The sequence below is a fragment of the Tenrec ecaudatus genome, chromosome 18 (genome assembly GCF_050624435.1).
Source record: "Tenrec ecaudatus isolate mTenEca1 chromosome 18, mTenEca1.hap1, whole genome shotgun sequence".
NCBI classification, from domain to species: Eukaryota; Metazoa; Chordata; class Mammalia; order Afrosoricida; family Tenrecidae; genus Tenrec; species Tenrec ecaudatus.
In genome coordinates, this window is record NC_134547.1 from 63,998,884 (window position 1) to 64,019,844 (window position 20,961).

A 20,961-nucleotide genomic window follows, 5' to 3' on the forward strand; every position below is an offset into this window, starting at 1 on the left:
GGAGAAAAATTTTAATGTCATTCAGTTTTAATTCAAAAGCACTTTGCACTACTCAATGTATAATTACTAGAAAGGTCCAAACCTGGCAAAAGAGAATGGGAGAGAGGCTGTCCAGTTCATCCACCAGAACAAGGTTTTTGAGTGGTCTTGGCTGGAAGAAGAAGGTGTCTCCTTCCTCCAGAGGCATAGCAGATGAAAACTCAGGCTCCTCATCATCGTCCCCAAGGTGTGCAATTTGATACAAGTAACTGCGAGCAAAGAACTTAAGTCAAAACATTTTGAAGATGTTTGATACCAACACAATGCTCATAAAGCATATTACAAATATCTAATCTGAATTATAAGACACTTTTTAACTAGCAACTATGTTATAAATCTTTCCTTGTCTGAATTGGAACTTCTGCTTTTTAAGTACTAAAGCCCACTGCCACCAAGTCAATTCCCGACTGACAGTGACCTATACAGAGTCGCCAAAGACTAAATCTTTAGCAGGAGCTCCTAAGCCTTATCTTTCTTCAACAAAGCGATTGATGGGTTTAAACCACCAACGTGGCAGGTTAGAAGCCCAATACCTAACTCATATTGACACCAGGGCTCCTTTTAAGAACAAAATGAAGAAACAATGAATATATTCAAACAGCGGAATGTACAGTGGAAGGATTAGCATCACAGCTGCTAAATGTACTGCTTCTGGACCTAGACAGGCTTGGGCTCAAATCCCACCTTTGCCCCTTAATTAGCCACTGATCTTTAGACTCATTATGTTACTTGCCTCACTAATAAACTAGAAGAAATGGTACATTCCCATAGTATTAAATTAGTTAAAACAGGTCAAGTACTTAAGACAGTGTCTGGTACCTAGTATGCCATGTGGGCAAAATAAGACAATCAAAATAAGCAAAGACGACAAAAATAATGACATTATAATATTACCCCCCAAACAAAGAGACCCAACTATCCCGGCAACTAACAAAATCACTCAGGCTTTCCCACTCTGCTCTCTGCTTAGTGGCTCGACTGAAAAGCAAATCACAAACAGAAAGCAATTTGTAAATAATCTCCAGGAAGATCAGATCACAAATTGATGATCAGCATACCGACTTAAAACACACAATCTCTATTCAGATGCATCCTTTAAACAAACAATAAGCGAGGCCTCCAATAATATCTAGCACTATGCATACTACTTCATGTACATTTTGAGAATGATGAGGGCAACAAATGTCTAAGTGTGCTTTACACAAATGATGTATGTATGGATTGTGATAAGAATTGTATGAGCCCCAATAAAATGATTTAAATTTTAAAAATGAGAAACTGATAAAAATAAGTATAAATAAAAGGCAACAACATAGTAAGAAGTGCCACAACATAGATATACACCAAAGTAAGGGGAAATACAAAAATGAGGTAATGAAGGGAAAACAAATATTCACAAAAGGGAAAAAGTTCAACTTGGTTGACAGTCCAGGAGAGGGCGCCAGCGCAAAAATAAAAGACAACCACTGAATCCCAACATTACCCTCACTTTCATTCTGAGCAAATGAACATTCGAGGTTTGTACAGATGTCAGTAAATACTGGCAAAATCTCAACAGAAAAGCAAGACCTTGTAAAATAACTAACTTTCACTACTTCATGGTCTTACAAGGAACCCTGCGGGGGTCAAGGATTATGAGTGAAGTGTGCCTGTGGACAAATTCTCCACTCATATCTCAGCAGTCTGGCAGGCGGAAGGCCTTCCCACTCACGAGATGAAGATGCATCCCCGTCATAAGTCAAAGTTAATCCCCACAATGTCCCCTGTATTCATGCCTAGGTTAATGTGCTGCTTGCAAGCACATAGTGACTACACTACATGCTTGAAGGTTAAAGTATATCTGCCATGCTGAGGGATCAGCCGGCCGCACCCTAATTACACCCACCCACTTCTGATAAGGATCAGATTGCTCTCCTGGGGAACAGCTCAGGAACACGGAAGGTCAAGCAAGTTCAAAGATGACTGTACCTTCCTGCCCCGTGTATGTCCCTAACATGTCCCTTTCCTGTTGCATGTGTGCCCCCTAGTTCGTTCCCTTCCTATTCCATGTATGCCTCTAATACAAGCCCCTCCTGTTACATATGTGTATGACATGGCATGCATGCCCAACTTCAAGAGAAAGCCTCTAGAGAGAAAATATCCCCTCACTCTGGTTCTGGTCTGCATGAGCTGAGCCCTGGCATGCTTTGTCTGTTGTTTCTTTAATTACCCTTCAATTACACACCGCCTCTTAGGACCCATTTGGTTGTGGAGGTTGCTTCCCCCCAAAAGTTAGGCTATAACCACAAGGCAGATACTTTGAACTCACCAGCTATACCCCTTGGACTATTGATCTAGATTTTCCTCCTGATTCTGATGAAATTACAGATGGTCAGACACACGTGTAACATTTTCACATGTCTACTAGATCATACTACACTACATAAAACGGGATCCTAAGTACTTGAAAGAGGTGGAGGACCAATGGAAGGATCTGTAAATCTGAGTGGCTAGAAATGGACTGACAGTCATTATAAAGAAAGATTGTTATAACAGTTAAGGCTTATTGTGCAAACCTGGCCGAGAAACACATGTGAGATTAATTGAAGGGGAAGAGTTAAATGGCTCGGTAAGACTCGCCTGTCGTCTCTTGTTCTCAGATGGTCGGACCAGCGTGCTGCCTTAGCTAGTTCTCTACCTCAGCTGGCAAGGCTCATTTCCTGAGACATCATATCCCTGAGAAGACACATGGACCTAGCCTGATGTAGTCCTGGGTGCTGGAGAAGGCGAGTGGAGACTCCTACCAACACTAAGATGCTTACACGCTCACTGAGTCGGTTTTCCTGCTGTGTTCGGCATCATTGCATGTGTTTTGTGAGATTGAGGACTTTGTAGATCGGTGTCGGATATATGGGCTTGGACAACACTGGGTTGGGATGCTTTCTTAATGCAAAACTTTATCGTATAAAATATGAGTGTCTGAATTTGGTTTCTCTAGTCTATCCAGACTAACACAATTTCTGATAAGGGTAGGCAGGTGCTAGTACTCATAGGTCACAATTCCACGCTACAGCCTGATCAGATCAGTAAGGCAAGAATTATCTCCAGAGAAACATGTCAGAGAAGAGACATGAAATTTGAAGAATCATCATTTCAGGCTGTGAATAAATATTTGCATACAACTACAACATTGCAACCACAACACTCCACCCAAACTATTCAGTTTTAGACTTGTTCAAGTGAGGTATTTATAGAACATACATTTAAAAAGAAGCACTTCAAAAACTACTCAGGTAAATATCCAGCACAGGAAAGAGACTATTTCTAAAGCAATTTACATGGCCAAGCACAGGGTTAAGCCACGGAAGTAAATGAAGAGAATGTTTCAAAACCGCCAAGAGGTTATTAAAAAGTCTGACCCTAAAGTCAGACCTCGCACCAATTTTCACAATCACCAGGATGAATTATGGAAATAAAGATTACTCACTGGTTTCCAAATTCTGATGCCACAAAGAGGAAGCCAGTTTTAAGCACACACATGGCAGCGGCAACAGGCACAGTATCAAAATACTTGAGCCGGATTTCAGTAACCTGGGGGTGGGAGAAAGAAAGAAAAAATAATGTAATTAGTGCTCGCTTAGGCAGCATATATACTAAAAAAATAATGTAATTAGTATCTAATCCCACCTGGGCATGAAAAAGACAAGGTTTTCTGTGCCCTGACAGAGGCTAACTCTGAAACCCGCAGGGTTGCAGTGACCCAGCAGACTGATGGCAACCTTGTCATCAGAGTAGCACTGTGCTCCATTAGGGTAACTGGTTGACAAAGGCCTCTACAACTGACACAGGACCTTTGTGTGCAGACCCGAACCAGCAACCTTCGTTCACAGCAGAGCGTGTCAAACACTTCCACCACCGGGGAACTCCGCCATCTGAACCCAGGGCCCCAGCAAACCCAGCACGCCTACTTGCTGACTTACTGCCCTTGGCTGCTTTTGTGCGAATAGTGGCAGGGCTGAGACAGAGAACACAAATGATTTACTATTTGGCTTTTTAATAATAATTTTAAAAAAACAGTTCGCAGACTCTATCTAAAGAGTTGTCTAGGAAATTGCCCAGTTGTTCAGGGACCTCCTCCATAAGACAAAAGAAGTAAATAGATCATGTACACCAGCACAGTTCAGTGGGCAGAGAGCTTTCTCTGGCTATTCAAACCAATTCCTACCACCTGAATATAATCATTATAAAGTAGCAATCCTCGGTCTCTTAAAGTGACAGCATGAGACAAAAGAAACCCGTGAGCCAGAAGAAAATCTACCTTCATACCAGTCTCACACAAAGCTTTAACATCAAAAAAAAAAAGCTTTAACATCTTTGACACCCATTTTAACGCACTGTTTCCATAATTGTAAAGGATTAACTGACCTGTCTCAAGACAATGGCTGTAAAGAAAAGTAGTGTGTAAAACTGCTCTGTCAGCCTGAAAAGTACTATTATCATCAAAATAATGAAAACGTTAAGACAAAATTTTAACAAGCCAGATTAACCATAACAAATATATTTTTTTCATTTCCTCCACTTCATCCATTCACTGGTGATGTTAATAGGTTAAGCATTGGGTTGGCCAAACAGTTGGCAGTTCAAACCGGCCGGCTGCTCCATCAGATAAAAATAAGGCTGTCTGCTGTCCTGAATGTTTAGTCTCAGAAGCCGTGAGGAGAAGTTCTACTCTGCTTCTAGGGTCGCTATGAGTCACTATCAACTTGATGGCAGTGAGGCTGAGTTATCTGTGCTTTCTTACCATATCTTCATCTGTCTCCAAGGTAATCTTGAAGATATCTCCCTGCTCAGTTTGGGCTAAAAAGAAGAACATCGATTTGGTCTTATGGGTGGCAGAGCAGACAAAAATCATTCCTCTCTCAGGGTCGTCCAGGTCGTTCTAGGAAGGGCAAACACAAAAACATCTAAGAAATTAGAAATAGGTATTTCCTGTTCGAAGACCCTGAAGCTTCCTGTAGGAGGAGGTCTGACCCAGCGCAGCCTGCGAGCCTCAGCAGGCGCCCTGCACAGGCACACTTTGCTCTACTCAACTTCCCGGACACTGCATTTCTTATCAACTACAGCTTTGTGCCAACTCTCCATCAAACAAGTCTATAGATGCCATTTTCTAGCAGTACCTACTCACTTCGTATTCGTGTCCTATTTTAGCAATCCTCACAGTATTTAAAAAATTTCCATAATGCTACTGCACACTTGATAAATAGTATGGTCTAAACATAATTTTATATGCACTGGAAAACAAGCAAACAAAATAGCGTGTGACTTAGTTTACTGCACTATTTCGTATGCTGGTGAGTTCTGGTTCTGATCTCGTGATCTCTCCAAGGCCTGTAGATAAAAATTCTTTTCTGCTCAAAGCCTGTGTGCCCCCAATGGCCACAAGTCCACTCTACAGCCTGATCAGATCAGTAAGGCAAAATGTATCCTCAGAGAAACTTATCAGAGAAGAGACATGAAACTGAAGAATCGTCATTTCAGGCGGTGAGTACAACCACTACACTCCACCACAGCTATTCACCATCAGTCCAGTCCTATTCTTCGACTTCCTTGTTTCCCAAAAAGGTCTCGGCTAAGATTTGAACTTTTTAATAGACTTTTATTTCTTTGTACCCCAAAACCAAGTTCATTGCCTGGCAGTTAGGCAATCAATAAAACATCTAGTCAACCAAATCAAATGTCTTTCCACACCGTGACACACTTCAGTTGGCATGTTTCTCAGGTTTTCTAAGACACACAGAATCTCACTCAGCTACCATGTATTGCAGTGGCTCTCAACCTCCCTAACGCCACGACCCTTTAACACAGCTCCTCATGCTGTGGTGACCCCCCAAAAACATAAAATTATTTTGGTTGCTACTTCATAACTGTCATTTTGCTACTGTTACAAATATGGCGACCCCTGTGAAAGGGTTATTTGATGCCCAAAAGGGGTCATGACCCAGTAGGTTGAAAACCGCTGATTAGATCAAGTATATTTTAAAATCCTTAATCTCAAGGCCTATAAATATTAAGGGGGCCTTATATAATCAGTAGATGGGGAGACTAGAGAAGCAGAGGTAAAACAAGATTGGGAATGTGCTGATAATTATTAACGGTTGATGAGGCCACTGTAGCTAATTTTCAAATATAGTACCTATCACGATAAAAGCTCTAAAATCCTCGATTTGCAAACACCAATGTAATAACTCATTTAGATTAACTCAATCAATACCAAAAGCCCTGGGTATAAAGATGTTGAGGAAAAAACTATTCAGACAGCCTGAGATCACCCTCACAGATTTCAAATTACTTCTAACAAGGAAAAGATACCTTTAGAATAAAGAGATCAACCAGACAACACAAAAAGTAATCAAAATTGATTACCAGTTAGAAACTAATGTTACTAGGTGCTGCTGAGTCCATTTCAACTTACAGCTTTTTGATTCCTAATGTCACCTATGTGACATTATGTAATAATGCTTTCAAAAAAAGTAAACTGGATATAGTCATGATATTAACAATCTGTGGTACATTATATATGAAAATTATTACTTCAAAAATGTACCTTAAAAAACAAATATACTTTGAGAGGAGGAACCTTGTCATTTAAAATTTAGCAAGCAGGAGTTAAGAAATATTCTAAATTACACTAAAAATACTACAACCAAATACAAACTACTATCCTTATTTGGATTCTAAATTAAAATAACGACAGACCTAAAGGAAATTTGTGAGATGTAACAACTAATATAAAAGGTTAAAATTTCTCAGGCATGATATTGGTAGTATTGCTATAGAGGAAAATGTCTGTTCTCAGAGACTACATATTAATGGATTCTTGAACTGTGTGCAAGATATTTTCAAATGCTTTAGCCTTATTTGTGCATTCCTAGGGTGAAGTCCAGGTAGTACGGAAGGGGCCAGACCAAATCCAGGGATACACATGGTAGCCAACTAAAAAGGAGGGGGGGTGGAAGAAGAAAAAAAAGGGTAGCAGGGCACAGGACACTAACCCACCCAAGGGGAGGATATTGTTTGTATCTCCACAGGGAAAGAGAGACCATACTCCAACCCAGTGCTCCAGGATGTGAATGCAACATACCGGCATGGAGCAGGGAACCAGTGGAAAGATCAGAGGGGCCAGCCCCAAGCCCAGCTACGTGGACACCTGCCCCTCCCCTCAGAAGAATGTATTACAGAAGGGTCTCGGGGAGGAGACGAGCCAGTCAGGGTGTGATGTAGCAACGATGAAAACTACAACTTTTCTCTAGTTCCTAAATGCTTCTCCAACCCCCCTCACTATCATGATCCCAATTCTACCTTACAAATCTGGCTTGACCAGAGGATGTACACTGGTACAGATAGGAACTGGAAACACAGGGAATCCAGGACAGATGATCCCTTCAGGACCAATGATGAGAGTGGCGACACTGGGAGGGTGGAGTGGAAAGGGAGAACCGATTACAAGGATCAACGTATAACCGCCTCCCCGGGGGATGGACAACAGAAAAGTGGGTGAAGGGAGAGGTCGGACAGTGTAAGATATAACAAAATAATAATTTATAAATTATTAAGAGTTCATGAGGTAGGGGGGAGCAAGGAGGGAGTGTGAAAAATGAGGAGCTGATGCGAAGGACTTAAGTGGAGAGCAAATGTTTTAAGGATGAGGGTAATGAATGTACAAATGTGCTTGACACGATGTATGTATATATGGATTGTGGTTTAAGAGTTGTATGAGCCCCCAATAAAGTTAATAATTAAAGTGTGTGTGTGTATGTACATGTCATGTGGAAGTAGTCCTGTGGGTCAAACATTAATTGGTGAATCTGAGTAAAGGGCAAGTAGGTATTCTTATTCTTTTAAAATTTTCTGTATACTAGAATTTTGCAAAATAAAAGTCAGGAGTGATACGTGGGTGGTGCCTACAAACTAAAAACTTTCAGCAACTTCAAAATGGCAAGGTCCATGCATTCCTCTCAAATGAAACACGTGAGCGCTAAATTTCTTTACACTCAAAGAATTTCTTTTACTCTAATTTACTCATGCTATTAAAAAATCACATTTACAAACCTGGTAACATAAACAGTACTTCAATCTAAAAAAAAAAAAAGATCTTACCCGTCTCCTGGGAATTGGACAACGGATATCTGGTTGGTCACCAAAATTCTTGTAGGTGATATAGTTTTCAGAGCAGATCAGCACACCACTTGGACCATCTGACCCGCCTGGAACTGTCAAAGAAAATAAATTTTAGCAGTGATTTGATATAATCATGAATTATAAGACTTTAGCTATCACTTCCTCTTTTAAAAAAAAATCATTTTATTGGAGGCTCATACAATTCACAATTCTTATCACAATCCAATTCCTCCTCTTTCAGCACAACTTGTTGGAGGTACAGTGTGCTCAAAGTGTTTCTCTCCCTCATAACCATGGAAGGTTTGATCTTGTATTCACTTTGGTTTTCAAAAAGACAGGGTTGTTTTTTTTTTAAAAAAGAGGGAAAGATTGCCTCCAGCCATACTATCAGAGATGGTTTAAGAATCAATATTAATAATCCCCTCCCAGGGGGATAGACAACAGACAACCAGTGTAAAGACATGAAAAAATTTTTATAAATTATCAAGAGTTCATGAGGGAGGGAGGATGGACTAGGGGGGAAATGAGCTGAAACCAAGGGCTCAAGTAGAAAGCAAATGTTGAGAATGATGAGGGCAACAAATGTACAAATGTGCTTGACACAATGGATGTTTATGTATGGATTGTGTTAAGAGCCGTACGAGCCTACAATAAAATGATTAAAAAAAAAAAAAAGAATCAGTATTACAAGCTGACTGGTCTCCAGGTGCTGTATTTCCTATCCCCATGAGAATCTGAGTTACTAAAACAGAGATATCTCTTTATCCAATGAAGGCATCTTTAACCCTCCTACCACAGAATTTCTCACATAGCTATAAAATCCTAGTTAGCATGGACGAATTAATTGGGAAAATAAGGGACTGGATGAGAATGTGAACAGCCAAATTCTCTATGCTCATAATTACGGTGTCTGGAAAGCAGACTCCGGTGGGGGACAGCCCTCAAGGTTGTGAGATAAAAATGAATCCTAATACGCATTCTCATGACTGAAAACAGTCCCTACAATAGCCCTCCATAAAGAAGCTAGCATAAAAGAGGAGCCTGGCTGTTCACTGCATGCCTGAAGGTTATGTTGTTAAGAGCAAGCAGATTCTATTGCCCGTCCCCACCCTAAAGAGCAGCTAACTTTCTCCTGAGCTCTCCTGATTAGCATCAGATTGTGCCCTTGGGGAGGGCTCATGTAAGATTAAGCACTCATTCCAGTACCAGTTTACTAATTACCCATTCACTCTATTACACGTATGCCTGTTGAAAGATTTGTAAGCCCCGTGAATCTATACACATTCCCACTGAAAAATATATTTCCTCTCTTGATCGTGACATACGGGGGCAAGGGGCCCTGTGCCCCGCTTGTCTTATTTCTATGATTGCAAAGCCGCTCTTAAGGACCCGTTCGACTGTTGGGAGCCGGAACCCGACAAACACATGTGTTTACATATATATTAATTTTCAAAGCCTATTAAATAGATTCTCTTATGGTTAGCCATAAAAATGAACCAAATAGAAGGGTACAAATCAACTTGAAAAAAATACCTGTAATAAGGAAGTTGCCGTGTTCCTCCAAAGGTTCACTGTATTTTCGAACCACGTGGTTTAAACCAAGGTCTAACTCATAGAAAGTCAGAGTCTGCTGAGTATTAGCGGCGGCTTCACCCGTTGGATCATTGTCAGCTTCCTACAAAAGACCACCATGGCACAGATGCTAATCAATACAATAAAATCAAAGAACTCTCGAGAGGTAGAAACAAAAGGACGTCAGGAACTCTCCCTTAGACATGAGGATACACAGATGTCAAGTGGTTTGCCAAAGTCCACAATCAGGTAGGTTCTGGCAGAACTGCAACAAGAGCCCAGGTCTCTTAATTCTGGATTCAGAGTTCCCATTTCCTGGAGACACTCACTGCCTTCTATTCCAGGTAAAAGCCTGGTATGCTCTGGCTTTCACTCCCCCCATGTGAAATAAATCTCCAAATACAACTTTATCTCCTTTTTATGCAACTTTACTTAGTAAATATATCATTTCTATCTCAGTTAAGTATATATTGTTTCTATAGGGAGATTGTTCAACTCAGCAAAGTGTTATTAGATATCATTTCAAAGAATTGAAAAACAGCAAAGCACTACTAGTAAGGAAGTTAAAAGATACACAAAATGAAGACGACAATCCTATGAAAGCATACACGTGTTTGGAAAAAGCTCCAAGATAAAGAGAAATGACCCCATTACCTCATAATCCATTTCAAGACAAGCAAACATTGGGTTTTCAAATCCCACGTCTACTCCAACCACATGATACACCAAGGTGTTTGCTTTGTGGGCCTCCAGAGGAGATGAGATTGTAAGCCGGGCGGCAGCATCTCTATTCAAAATATACACCAATTTCTGTTTTTCAATGGCACCTGCACTCAAAGGAGAGAACGAGAGGTGCTCAGAGTACCACCATTAACACCCACACCCACAGAATGAATAGCCAGCACTAACTCTCCTAAAAAGAGTTTAACTCATGTCTTTACCATCATCAGGATAGAGGAACACCACACTGACCCTCTACTCGTAATTGGGATCTGCTATCACAAATACGGAAAATGTTTTAATGTGGCATGAGGAATGATTTTCAGAAACTACAAATATTCCCTAAAACTGCTACTTATTCTTAAATGACATGCAGACCCACAGAAAAGGCTGCCCTTTAAAGGCCTGGTCAGATCACAAAATTATCTTCAAGACGTTTATCAGAGAAGAGACATGAATGTGAATCATCACTTCAGGCTGATGAAAGCAACCATATCCACACTAATAATGAAGGCATTTCATTGTAGTATTTTTTTGGGGGGTGGTGAAAAATACAATTGTTTGCTCAACTTGTACAAGATTTATTTTCCCATTCTTTTAAAAGGAAAATGCAACTTTAAACCACGGAGGTTGTTCATATGATACCAAACTGCCCGTCGTAAGGAAGCACTTCTAAACTGAGTTTCTGGAAGAGGCCGATACACTCAACAGAGCAATCACTCACTGATCATAACAGCTCGTCCTTTCGGGTCCACAGCTAAAAACTGGCCAGGAACAATACGGCGGCATCCACTCTTGCCAAAAGTTTCTTGGTGAATTTTCTCAAACATGTTCTTGGATGGCTGATACTCCAAGATCACAATCCGACCTGAGTCGCTGCCGACCACAATGTAGTCTTTGGTGCCACCTGTCAGCCTAAAGGCCATCAGAGATCGGATAACGCCAAATACTTCCACGGTTAGCAGAGTGTGCACTTTGCCAGTGTTGGGGTCAGGTCGGAGCAGCTCCAATATCTTCCCACGAGAAACAACAATTTCCTGTTGTTTGGTTCCTAGATCACCAAACAAAGAAGCCATAAGCAACCATAACTAATTTACAATGCAGCCTGGATGGATACAAGACACCACTAACAATAAATACAAATAAGTTGGGAGTTACTTGAAAGAGTACTTTTCCTATATTGGAATATTCTAAAAGTGCTAATGAAGCAATACAGTGCCACTGCCTTCAAGCCAATCCAACTCAGTGACCCTAGACAAGGCTTCCCAATACTGCACTGACATCTTTTTTGTTTGCTTGAAACTAGTTTGTGTGTCACAAAAGAATTTAAGTCTTTTCAATTAGACTTTTCCTCCTTTTACAAGCACTACACAGTAAATCTTTTTTTTTTTTAACAGTAAATCTTTCCGGGAGCAGACAGCCTCCGTCTCTTCCAAGGAGCAGCTGGCAGGGCTCACTGCCTACTTCAAGGTTAGCAGTCCCACACCTACCACGAGGTGCCACCAGGACACCTGGGAACTAAAGGCTTTTAAGAATTAGTTCTGCAACTTATTTTCATTAAAATTCTCATCCATTATTCTTTTGACTTTTCTCAAAATTTGCCATTAATTGAAATAACTGGGAAATATCTAAAATGGTATTATACAATGTTTAGCTTTATAAAGCACAAGTTTCCCCAAACCTCGAAACTTGTGTGGCTTCAGGCATTGTCACAAATTCTAAAGCTGACATCTAACAGTTTATTTCTAAATTCACTTGTTTTCATAACTGCAGTCAACACCTCCAAATGGCTAATGGCCAGTTTTGACCCATCTGTCTCTGCATGTGACATTAATTGTACCTAGATGAGTTGTTAGTAACATTAAACTATCCAAAATAAGTTGTCGTCGTCCTCCCCCTCCCCCCGACTATCAACTTACCAGTCATTTTCTCTGCCACCCAGGCTGGGAACTTCTTTCCCTTTCTTTCTATTCCCACTGAGTCCAGAACTCGATCGGCCAATGTCACCACGCTTTCCCACACCAGCCCATCCCAGAGGAGCCCTAGTAGCACTGTGGTTAGCTGTACTGGGCTATCTGCAAGGTTGGCAGTTCAAACCCACCAGTTGCTCCAAGAGAAATAAGGGTATCTTATGAGGTTATCTGCTCCCTAAAGAGCCTGTCAGAGAAACCCAAAGGAGCAGTCCTACTCTGTACAATGATGGGGCACCGAGTTGGAATTGACTCAACGGTCTTGAGTTTTGGCCTGACCCATCCCAATCTAGTCTCATTTATAAACCACCACCACTTAGCCTGCCACCTTACTTGCCAAATGTCTCCTAGGATTCAGGTAACATCAAGTACCAGCAAGAGCTTTGGAAGCTATAAAGCATAATACAAATGACCCTGCTCTCTCAATGACTCATGGGGTCAAGGAACATTTTTACATATATATAAAAATATGTAAAATAAAGATGTTTTAAAACAAAACTCTCTCCCAAGAATCCCTATTCAAAAAAATGGAGTCCTTATTCAAATTGCAGCACAGAATCATTTATTAGTCAAATTCATGTACACCAAAAGAAGATACAATTTCCTTCATAAAATGTAGCGAGGAATAACTAAATCAGAGTGAACTCAGACTCTTAAAAGTCATGGTGTTCAAAGAAAACAAACAAAGAATGAGCTTGGTCAGACAGCTAGGCTCCTGTGCAGTGATCACACAATAGGAAGGCATTCCTATTTGAGCAAATTTCATATACTCTCCAAATGTTTGCTCCTTTGGGGTTATCTGGAATTAAACCTGCAAATGGTTAAGGTCATATATATCAAACATCGCCATGGAAACCATTTAGCCTCACAGTGGCCCTATGGGTAGGATAGGGAAGAAATGCTCCCTAGCGCTGCCTAGGCTTCAAATCTTTATGGAATAAGACTTGCCTTCTTTCCCCACTGGGGGGTGGGGGGGTGAGTTCAGACCACTGACCTTTCAGTTAGCATCCCCATGTTTCATGCACTGCACCTGCACTTTAGTAACTCGTTTTCTTAATTCTTGTCTAATGCTTCTTTCCTTAAGCCAGTGATTCTCAACCTAGGGGTCGCGACCTCTTTGGGGGGGGTTGAATGACCCTTTCGCAGGGTGGCCCGATTCATTACAGTAGCAAAATTACAGTGATGAAATAGCAACAAAAATAATTTTATGGTTGGAGGTCACCACAACATGAGGAACTGTATGAAAGGGTCACAGCATTAGGAAGGTTGAGAACCACGGCCTTAAACTGCTATTTAAAACTCCCTACCGCCTGACCTTAATTCATCTTCCCAAACACCCACCACCACCACCACACCATTCCAGCTCATCATGTATGGCACAAAGGGGGAACATTAGCAATGATCTCCACCATCCAAGAGCAATCCCTTACCTAAACATCACTTCCCATTCTCCCTAATAAGTCCTACTCTGTCTTTCAAGCACCAAGCCAAAACTCACTCCCCCCTTTTTAAAAAAGCCTTCTCCTCCTTTGATAACCAGAGAAACGCCTTTAAACTTTTTATCCAATGTGATGTCATATTCAAGAACAAGGATCATGTCTTACATTATATTATCTCCTTATGTCTCACAGCAACATGCACACAACCTGGCCTAACACTGGGACTTTTTTTTCCAATATAAAAGATAAACAAAATATTGCTTCAATTCATAAAGAAAATAACTTTAGAACTTACCAGCCCTCCCCTCCCCAAAAAAATAACTTACCAGAAAAGTTGCCATGAATGGCAAAACTGATGCCAGTGGCCCGCTGCAAGGTCAAGTTGTACAGGAACATGGTGGCGTTGGCAGCAAAACTGAGCCACCTGAGTCCACAACGCAGGCCTTGGTTCTACAAACAGCTCTGATTCAAAGCAAGCTAGGGGGATATGAAAGCAGAAAAAGTGCTATTTTAACACACGCTAGTAATGCCTATTGAGGAACAACATATAGCTATAACTATATATAACTAATCTATAAGCTGGTCTCTAAGTTCACAATAACTCTAAGACATTTATTTTAATTTTTAATTTTATTGGGAGCTCTTACAAATGTCACATTACATAATTCAAATGAGTCAAGCATAACTGGACAATTGCTACTACAATCAGTTTCAAAACATTTTTTCTTCTTGAACTCTATCCCTTCCATCCCCCACCCCTTACTGTTGTTATACATCATTATCCTATTATTATTGTGCATGTATTTTTATAGATAAGGAAACTGAAGCTCGGAAATCAAATCACTGGACTAGGTCCTTTAACAAGTAATGGGAGTATTAAGAAGCTGGGGTCTGTGCTACCTATTTCCCTTTGGTTAGATACTAAATCTATAATTTTGTGTCTAAGTATGTTATATATACATTGACATAGCTCAGAATGCGAAAATCCACCACTTTCTCCAACCAAGTTTTGCTCTCTTGGGTAATCAATTTTAGCATGCTATATATAACACAACCTTCCAGGTGTAGCAAATAACCATTTATACTGAAAACAAAAACATTTATTTATACTGCACTTTTCTTTAATCAAAAATTAGGCTACTTGTCTCAATTTTCAAACAAATTGATAGGTCTATAAGGGGAATAACACTAGTGAGGTCCTTCCACCTAAGAATAATCAACCACTTTTGATCAAAAGGGCAGGCAGTTTTTTCCCAAGGTCAAAGTTCATAAAGATTAGAAAAGGAGGAATGGAAATGTGGCAGTGGGTTAAGTAATGTTACATGGTGGGGGTTGCAATCAATGATGTGAGATAAATTGTGTCTAAACTGTTGAACAATACACTTGACAGAATTTACAATGAAAGTACTATACTGCACCTGGCAGTTTTTCTTATTATCTTTCCCAGCATGGAGACAGCAGTAAAAGCAGGGTTTGCTCATTTATAATTTACAGTTGCAATCACAGGAAAGAACTTGATGACTACATAAACTTAAGTGTTCCACTGCCAGAGCCTGACCCCCAAACTACACCCATGCCCAGTTCTCACTGCTGCGGAGTCGATTCTGACGCATGGTAAATTCGAGCTAGTAAATAAGAGATATTTCCCCCCCTAAGTTTACAAACGAGAACTTGAAACCCAAAGTAATTGGTGTGCAGTTGACACATTAAACTGTTGTTGCTACACAATGAGAATTCGGAGCAAATATCTCCACAATCATTTCTGAAGGAGGGGTGCATTGGAAGTGGGCCCTCAGGCTAACGATGTTTTCTACATGAGACAAGGAACACTTTTATTGTTCTTCTAGTATCACTCACTGGGAAAAACGTTTAAAAGTCGGATGTGGAAAGAGACCAACCCTCTCCCCACCTCACCCCCAAAACCCCACCGCACTGCCATCGAGTCGTTTCAGACCCATAGCGTCCCTATCAGGCACGGTGGCACTCCGTCCCTCTGGCAGTAAAAAGCCTTTCTCCCGCGGAGCGCGGGTGGGTTTCGAGCTGCTGACCTTGAGGCTGGGCAGACAACAGGCCAGCGCCAGGAAGACTCCCAAAGAGACGGGCGAAATAAACGAGAGGGCACCACTGGCCAGAGCCGACGTCCTAAACAGCCATCACCCCCCATCACCAGCAGCTACTTTTCGTTCTCTGTGGATCCCAGGAAGTCACTCTAGCTTCTTGTTTCTACAACTGAAGTCATCCACTACTGCCTCAAACCTAGGTGTCACTCCCTGGGCAATTAGGAAATGGAGGGCGGTACATTTGGGAGAAAAAACGAACAGAAACCACGGGAACGATCCACTCGGACCCATTAACACTAAAAATTTAGCAAGCTTTGTGACTTCCTCCACTCATTTTAGCTCACGTCTGGAAAAAATAGTGCTGAGATGATTCGCCGCACATCTTATTTACCGGCCACCTTGGGTAATCTTGCCCCCGTTCTGGACAGGAGGCCAGAAGCTCACAAGGAAGCAACAAGCTGCCCAAGGGTGATAAGCACCACAGCTGAAATTCAAACCAAGGTCTTCATTCTAGTACCGATTTCCGTTACTGGCGCTTTTAAACCACCTTCCCGGCCGCGGACCTCCCTCCCGACACACGGTCCCCCTTCTTGTCTCCGACGCAGCAGGGCCTAAAATCGAGGTACCTCTAGAAGGCTTATTTCCAGCCAGATCTCGTTGCTACCCTTTGGACAGCAGCCAGCAAGGGTTCCAAGTTCGCAGCCCATGCATTGCTCACATCGTCCCCTGCCCGTAGCTTTAGGGCCTAAATTACCTCTTAAGCAAATGCTCGGCCCGCTCCCACATGGCCACCGTCCGGATCCCCGTGCCCAGAGGTGTCTCACCGCCGCGGTTTTACCTTGCAGCGGGAGGGATGGCGTAGATTGACGACGGATGGTGATTCTCTCCAAGGCCTAATCCGCAGCCAACAGCAACCCGCCGGCATTCTCCATTACCTCTCAACAGGGAGACCTTCCGGTGGCGCGCGGCGGGAAAAGAGCCCCACCCCGCGCCGGGCAAAAATTATCATAATAATTCTATGAAAGGCATCCATCCTGTTTGCCCAGGTCATTCAAAACTCCGTGAACATAGCTTTTGGTCATAACTTTTTCTAGGAAAATGAACAAACGATACACTTTTTAAGAAGTAAGCTTAAAAATAAAACCTAAGCCCGTCAGGCACGTACGTGGGCAGTCCGAAAGACCCAGAGCGCCAACGAGGAGGGGACCTCGCGGAACCGGAAGCATCGGCTGGGGACCAAGATGGCGGCTCTCGAGTCCCCTCCGAAGCTGTCAGGGCCGCCTCCGCCGCGTGAGGGAGCGGGAGGCAGCCGCTGCTCGGAAATTTCGACCGAGCTCATCCGCTCCCTGACAGAACTGCAGGAGCTGGAGGCTGTGTACGAACGGCTCTGCGGCGAGGAGGTGGGAGCCCGCCCGCCTCTTTTGCCAAGAGGATTCGGGGACGGGGGAAGTCGTGGCTGTCAGTCTGAGAAATCCGGGCTGTAGGAACGTCTGTCCTTGCTTGGGGAACAAAGCAAAAAGCACTTACCCCAGAAACGGAACTGTTGTTGGTTATCTGGGGAGTCGTGTCATCTCTTTTTACTCGTTCGGAGACACCCCCCACCCCGGCCTCCCCAAGTTGATTTGATTTTCCCTGATAGCTAAGTGTTTGGGGTTCCTTCCCCACTTGAGTTGGTTTTGACGAACCTATCGGTACTAGAGTTTCCAGCGGAGTAAACTTAGACTGAGGGTGTATGTCAGCTCACTGGATTCGCAGAATAAGAATAAAGGCTCTTTTGCCTTGGCTTAGCGGTTTTAAAATCCGAAATGTTTTACCCCATCCTCGCATTTAAGCCGGAAGTCATAGTAAATAGAGGTTTGGGTTAGTTTGAGTTTTGCTTTTCAGGTGAGTTGTCAACTTTATAGAAGCTTGAGCTTTTAAGACCCAGGCATACCTGGTCTAATCTTGAAGAGTAACTTTATCCCTTGGACTTAGGACACGCCCCCAATCTGTGTCAAATGAAAGTCTTGGACAAGATTCTCCCTAAGGGCACTTTCCCTTAATAGCCTTTCTGCTCTCTGCCAACGCTTTTCCCTTACTGCCTCATGCTTTAAATTCACTGTCTTTTGAGGTTCCTTGCCAATCTGAAGAAAGATGTAAGCACTGATTTGAGAGGTTAGCAGCTGCCCCTAAGCCAGATTTTCAAGTAAGGTTCATCAAAATGGCAGTTTGGGGTGCAGGGAGGGAGTCATTGATAGCTCTTTGAAGATTTTCTAACACCAACTTGCACTCCTAATTTACCATTTCGTCAATCATTACTATAAAGAAAAAGAGAGATCATTCAGAAAGAACAGTGTTTGTGGTAATGACTGTCCAGGGGAAGTTTCTATTCCAGTGAGTTGTTTTAGTTAAAATGGATAGCTAATCATAAGGGCTTGTATTAAACACCTACTGTATGCTGGAGCCCTGGTGGCAGGGTAGTTATGCTTTGGGCTGTTAACCATAAGGTCAGCAGTTTGAAACCACCAGCTGTTCTTGGGGAGAAAGACAAGGCTTTCTAAGAACTCCTGTAGAGAGTTAGCAGTCTTGGAAACCCACAGGGGCAGTTCTACCCTGTCCTGTGAAGTCACTAGAGTCAGAATCGACACAGTGGCAGTGAGTTTGGAGTTTGATACACCACCACTATGGTAAATTACTGTGTGATCATCTCTGATTCATTGAGTAATCCTGTAGAGATATTACTATTTCCTATTTTATAGACAAAGATCCTGGAAGGTGACATAAATTGTTAACACAGGAACTGGTGTATTTGAGATTAGAACTGCCTTGCCACTTCGAAAGTATCTTGTGTGTACTCATTCTGGTTTAATGTATTCCTCGTAGGCATTGTGCTAATGCTGTTGAAGAAGGATTCGTTTTCTCCTTTTGTGGTGCTTCTCTAGCTGTAATATAAGATGCACTTAAAGTAATCCTTATTCAGTATGGTAAGAGCACGCATGGCGTTGTTATGATCCTCGTGTAGGAAAGAAGCAAATTGAAATAGGATCCACACTTAAGTGAAGTCGTTGAGTTAAATAATTCTTCAGGCCTCTCTGACTATCCTGATGGCACTTATTTCTCTGTGTTTTAGAAAGTGGTGGAGAGAGAGCTGGATGCTCTCTTGGAACAGCAAAGCACCATTGAAAATAAGATGGTTAGTCTCCACAGAATGGGGTGAGTCTCATCTCAGCAAGAGTCATTGTAAATTCCCTCAGCGTACACTGAATAAGTTTCTGTCTTTCCTAACTTTCTCTTATGAACTGCCAGTTGAAATATAGAGGGAATATTAACATCAGGATAAAGGAAATACCAAAAGATATATATTTCCTAGAATTTTTAAGTGTGGCCTTCCACCTGCCACACCAGCAGCACTTGGAAACTTGTTAGAAATGCACATTCTGGGGGGTCCAAATCCAAACCTACTGAATGGGAAATTCGGGGTGAGGGGTGGGGAGGTACCCAGGAATCTGTTTTCATAAGCCAGGTAGTGATTTGGATGCATAGCTTAAGTTTGAGAACCAATGTTTTATAGACTATGTGCAAGTATTTGCTAGTCATGAAACTCCTCTTTGATTATATTATCACCCCAGATTGTTGGAAGTACATTTTTGGGTGACTTGGTGCCATCGTGGGTGCAATGAGTTTCTAAGAGGTTTCTAAGAGGAAGGTTAGCCTTTGGAAACCACTGCTCCTAGGAGAAAGAGGAATCTTTCTATGCTCATAAAAGTTACAGTCTGGGGAAACCCATAGGGCAGTTCTACCCTATCCTTTGGGGTACCTGTGAATCAGATTCAGCTCAATGGGTATTAATTTGGCTTTTGGTGTGGTAACAATTAGAAGACTCTGTCGTCTAGTTCTTTGTCTATGCCTGCTAGGGATATGTTTAGTAGCTACATAAATTATTTTTCTATTAAATATAGATCTGAGCTACAGGAAAACATGCTCCTTTAAAAACTGTGAAGAGGTACAAAAGAAGTAGAGGATATAATCTCCATTTGCAAAATCAATTTTTCCATCTCTTATTCTCATCCCCTGCCCCTATGGATATGCATGTGGTGATGTGTGTCTCAGTCCAAACCTGCAGTTGATTGAGGGGGATGCAGAGCAGCTGGCTGGAATGATCACCTTTACCTGCAACCTAGCTGAGAATGTGTCAAGTAAAGTTCGTCAGCTTGACCTGGCCAAGGTAATTTCCCCAAATAACTAATATTTTAGAAGTACTTCTCAGCCCTTTTCCTGAAATGCCTCTGGGCTCTTGAGCAAGTCAGTCCAATCCCAGCCTTGATTGGCCCCTGTGAAACGGCACAATACTTCTTGATAACTTTACCACAAAACACTGTGGGCACACAGCCATCATATGTTGTTTGTTCTTAATTATGATTGCTTGGTATAAAAAAATCTTGTACATATTTTTACACTTTATTACTAAATGTTAACATGTCTTGTTCCCCAAGTGTCAAGTACATTTTGACACGATTATAAATGTAAAACTATATGTCAGGTATTTTTTCCTGTTCCTGGTTTCATTGAAATTAACTATTCGACCTCATAAATAGAACTGTATGATACTTGTCAATGTTTTTGATCATTAACAGTTCTGTGATTGGTTGTATTGGCTCTTGTGAACTCATCTGTTGAAACTTAAAACGGACCTCTGACTAACCTTTTTACAGAATCGCCTCTATCAGGCCATCCAGAGAGCTGATGACATCTTGGACCTGAAGTTCTGCATGGACGGAGTTCAGACCGCTCTGAGGAATGGAGATTACGAGCAGGCTGCAGCCCACATTCATCGCTACTTGTGCCTAGACAAGTCAGTCATTGAGCTCAGCCGACAAGGCAAAGAAGGTCAGCGTGCCAAACTAAAGATTTCAGTTTGATTCCAAGCATCTCTAATCTGAGCAAGAGAAGTGTAAGCAGGATCAGAGGCATCTCCTGCTGAGAGCTTCCTTGTGGGGCAGTAGACCAATGTCAGTCTTATACTAT

At 41.9% G+C, this 20,961-nt stretch overlaps 2 protein-coding genes and 3 non-coding genes across 6 annotated transcripts in view; 1 reads left to right on the forward strand and 4 right to left on the reverse strand.

Moving 5' to 3' along the window:
• SF3B3 (splicing factor 3b subunit 3) overlaps window positions 1-16,938 on the reverse strand; it is a 39,482-nt gene extending 22,544 nt beyond the window's left edge. The window contains exons 1-9 of one of the 2 annotated variants that reach the window (XM_075537626.1): window positions 16,796-16,938; window positions 14,224-14,374; window positions 11,213-11,539; window positions 10,423-10,595; window positions 9,730-9,871; window positions 8,176-8,288; window positions 4,820-4,957; window positions 3,506-3,609; window positions 83-248 (exon numbers count right to left, since the gene is read on the reverse strand). In XM_075537626.1, the coding sequence (XP_075393741.1) occupies window positions 83-248; window positions 3,506-3,609; window positions 4,820-4,957; window positions 8,176-8,288; window positions 9,730-9,871; window positions 10,423-10,595; window positions 11,213-11,539; window positions 14,224-14,293 (1,233 nt within the window). In that variant the 5' untranslated portion in view covers window positions 14,294-14,374; window positions 16,796-16,938. Of the gene's footprint in view, window positions 1-82; window positions 249-3,505; window positions 3,610-4,819; window positions 4,958-8,175; window positions 8,289-9,729; window positions 9,872-10,422; window positions 10,596-11,212; window positions 11,540-14,223; window positions 14,375-16,711 lie in introns of both variants that reach the window. The other variant, XM_075537627.1, reaches the window with a different exon arrangement.
• LOC142432964 (small nucleolar RNA SNORD111) lies at window positions 3,089-3,179 on the reverse strand. Its single transcript, XR_012781037.1, has one exon. It is a non-coding gene; the product is annotated as a small nucleolar RNA SNORD111 (small nucleolar RNA).
• Window positions 5,471-5,560, reverse strand: LOC142432966 (small nucleolar RNA SNORD111). Its single transcript, XR_012781039.1, has one exon. It is a non-coding gene; the product is annotated as a small nucleolar RNA SNORD111 (small nucleolar RNA).
• On the reverse strand, window positions 10,890-10,968 carry LOC142432967 (small nucleolar RNA SNORD111). Its single transcript, XR_012781040.1, has one exon. It is a non-coding gene; the product is annotated as a small nucleolar RNA SNORD111 (small nucleolar RNA).
• A 242-nt stretch (window positions 16,939-17,180) lies between the features above and the next one.
• COG4 (component of oligomeric golgi complex 4) overlaps window positions 17,181-20,961 on the forward strand; it is a 32,267-nt gene continuing 28,486 nt past the window's right edge. The window contains exons 1-4 of the mRNA XM_075537630.1: window positions 17,181-17,357; window positions 19,067-19,149; window positions 20,047-20,161; window positions 20,649-20,823. Coding sequence (XP_075393745.1) covers window positions 17,199-17,357; window positions 19,067-19,149; window positions 20,047-20,161; window positions 20,649-20,823 — 532 coding nt within the window. The 5' untranslated portion in view covers window positions 17,181-17,198. The remainder of the gene's footprint in view (window positions 17,358-19,066; window positions 19,150-20,046; window positions 20,162-20,648; window positions 20,824-20,961) is intronic.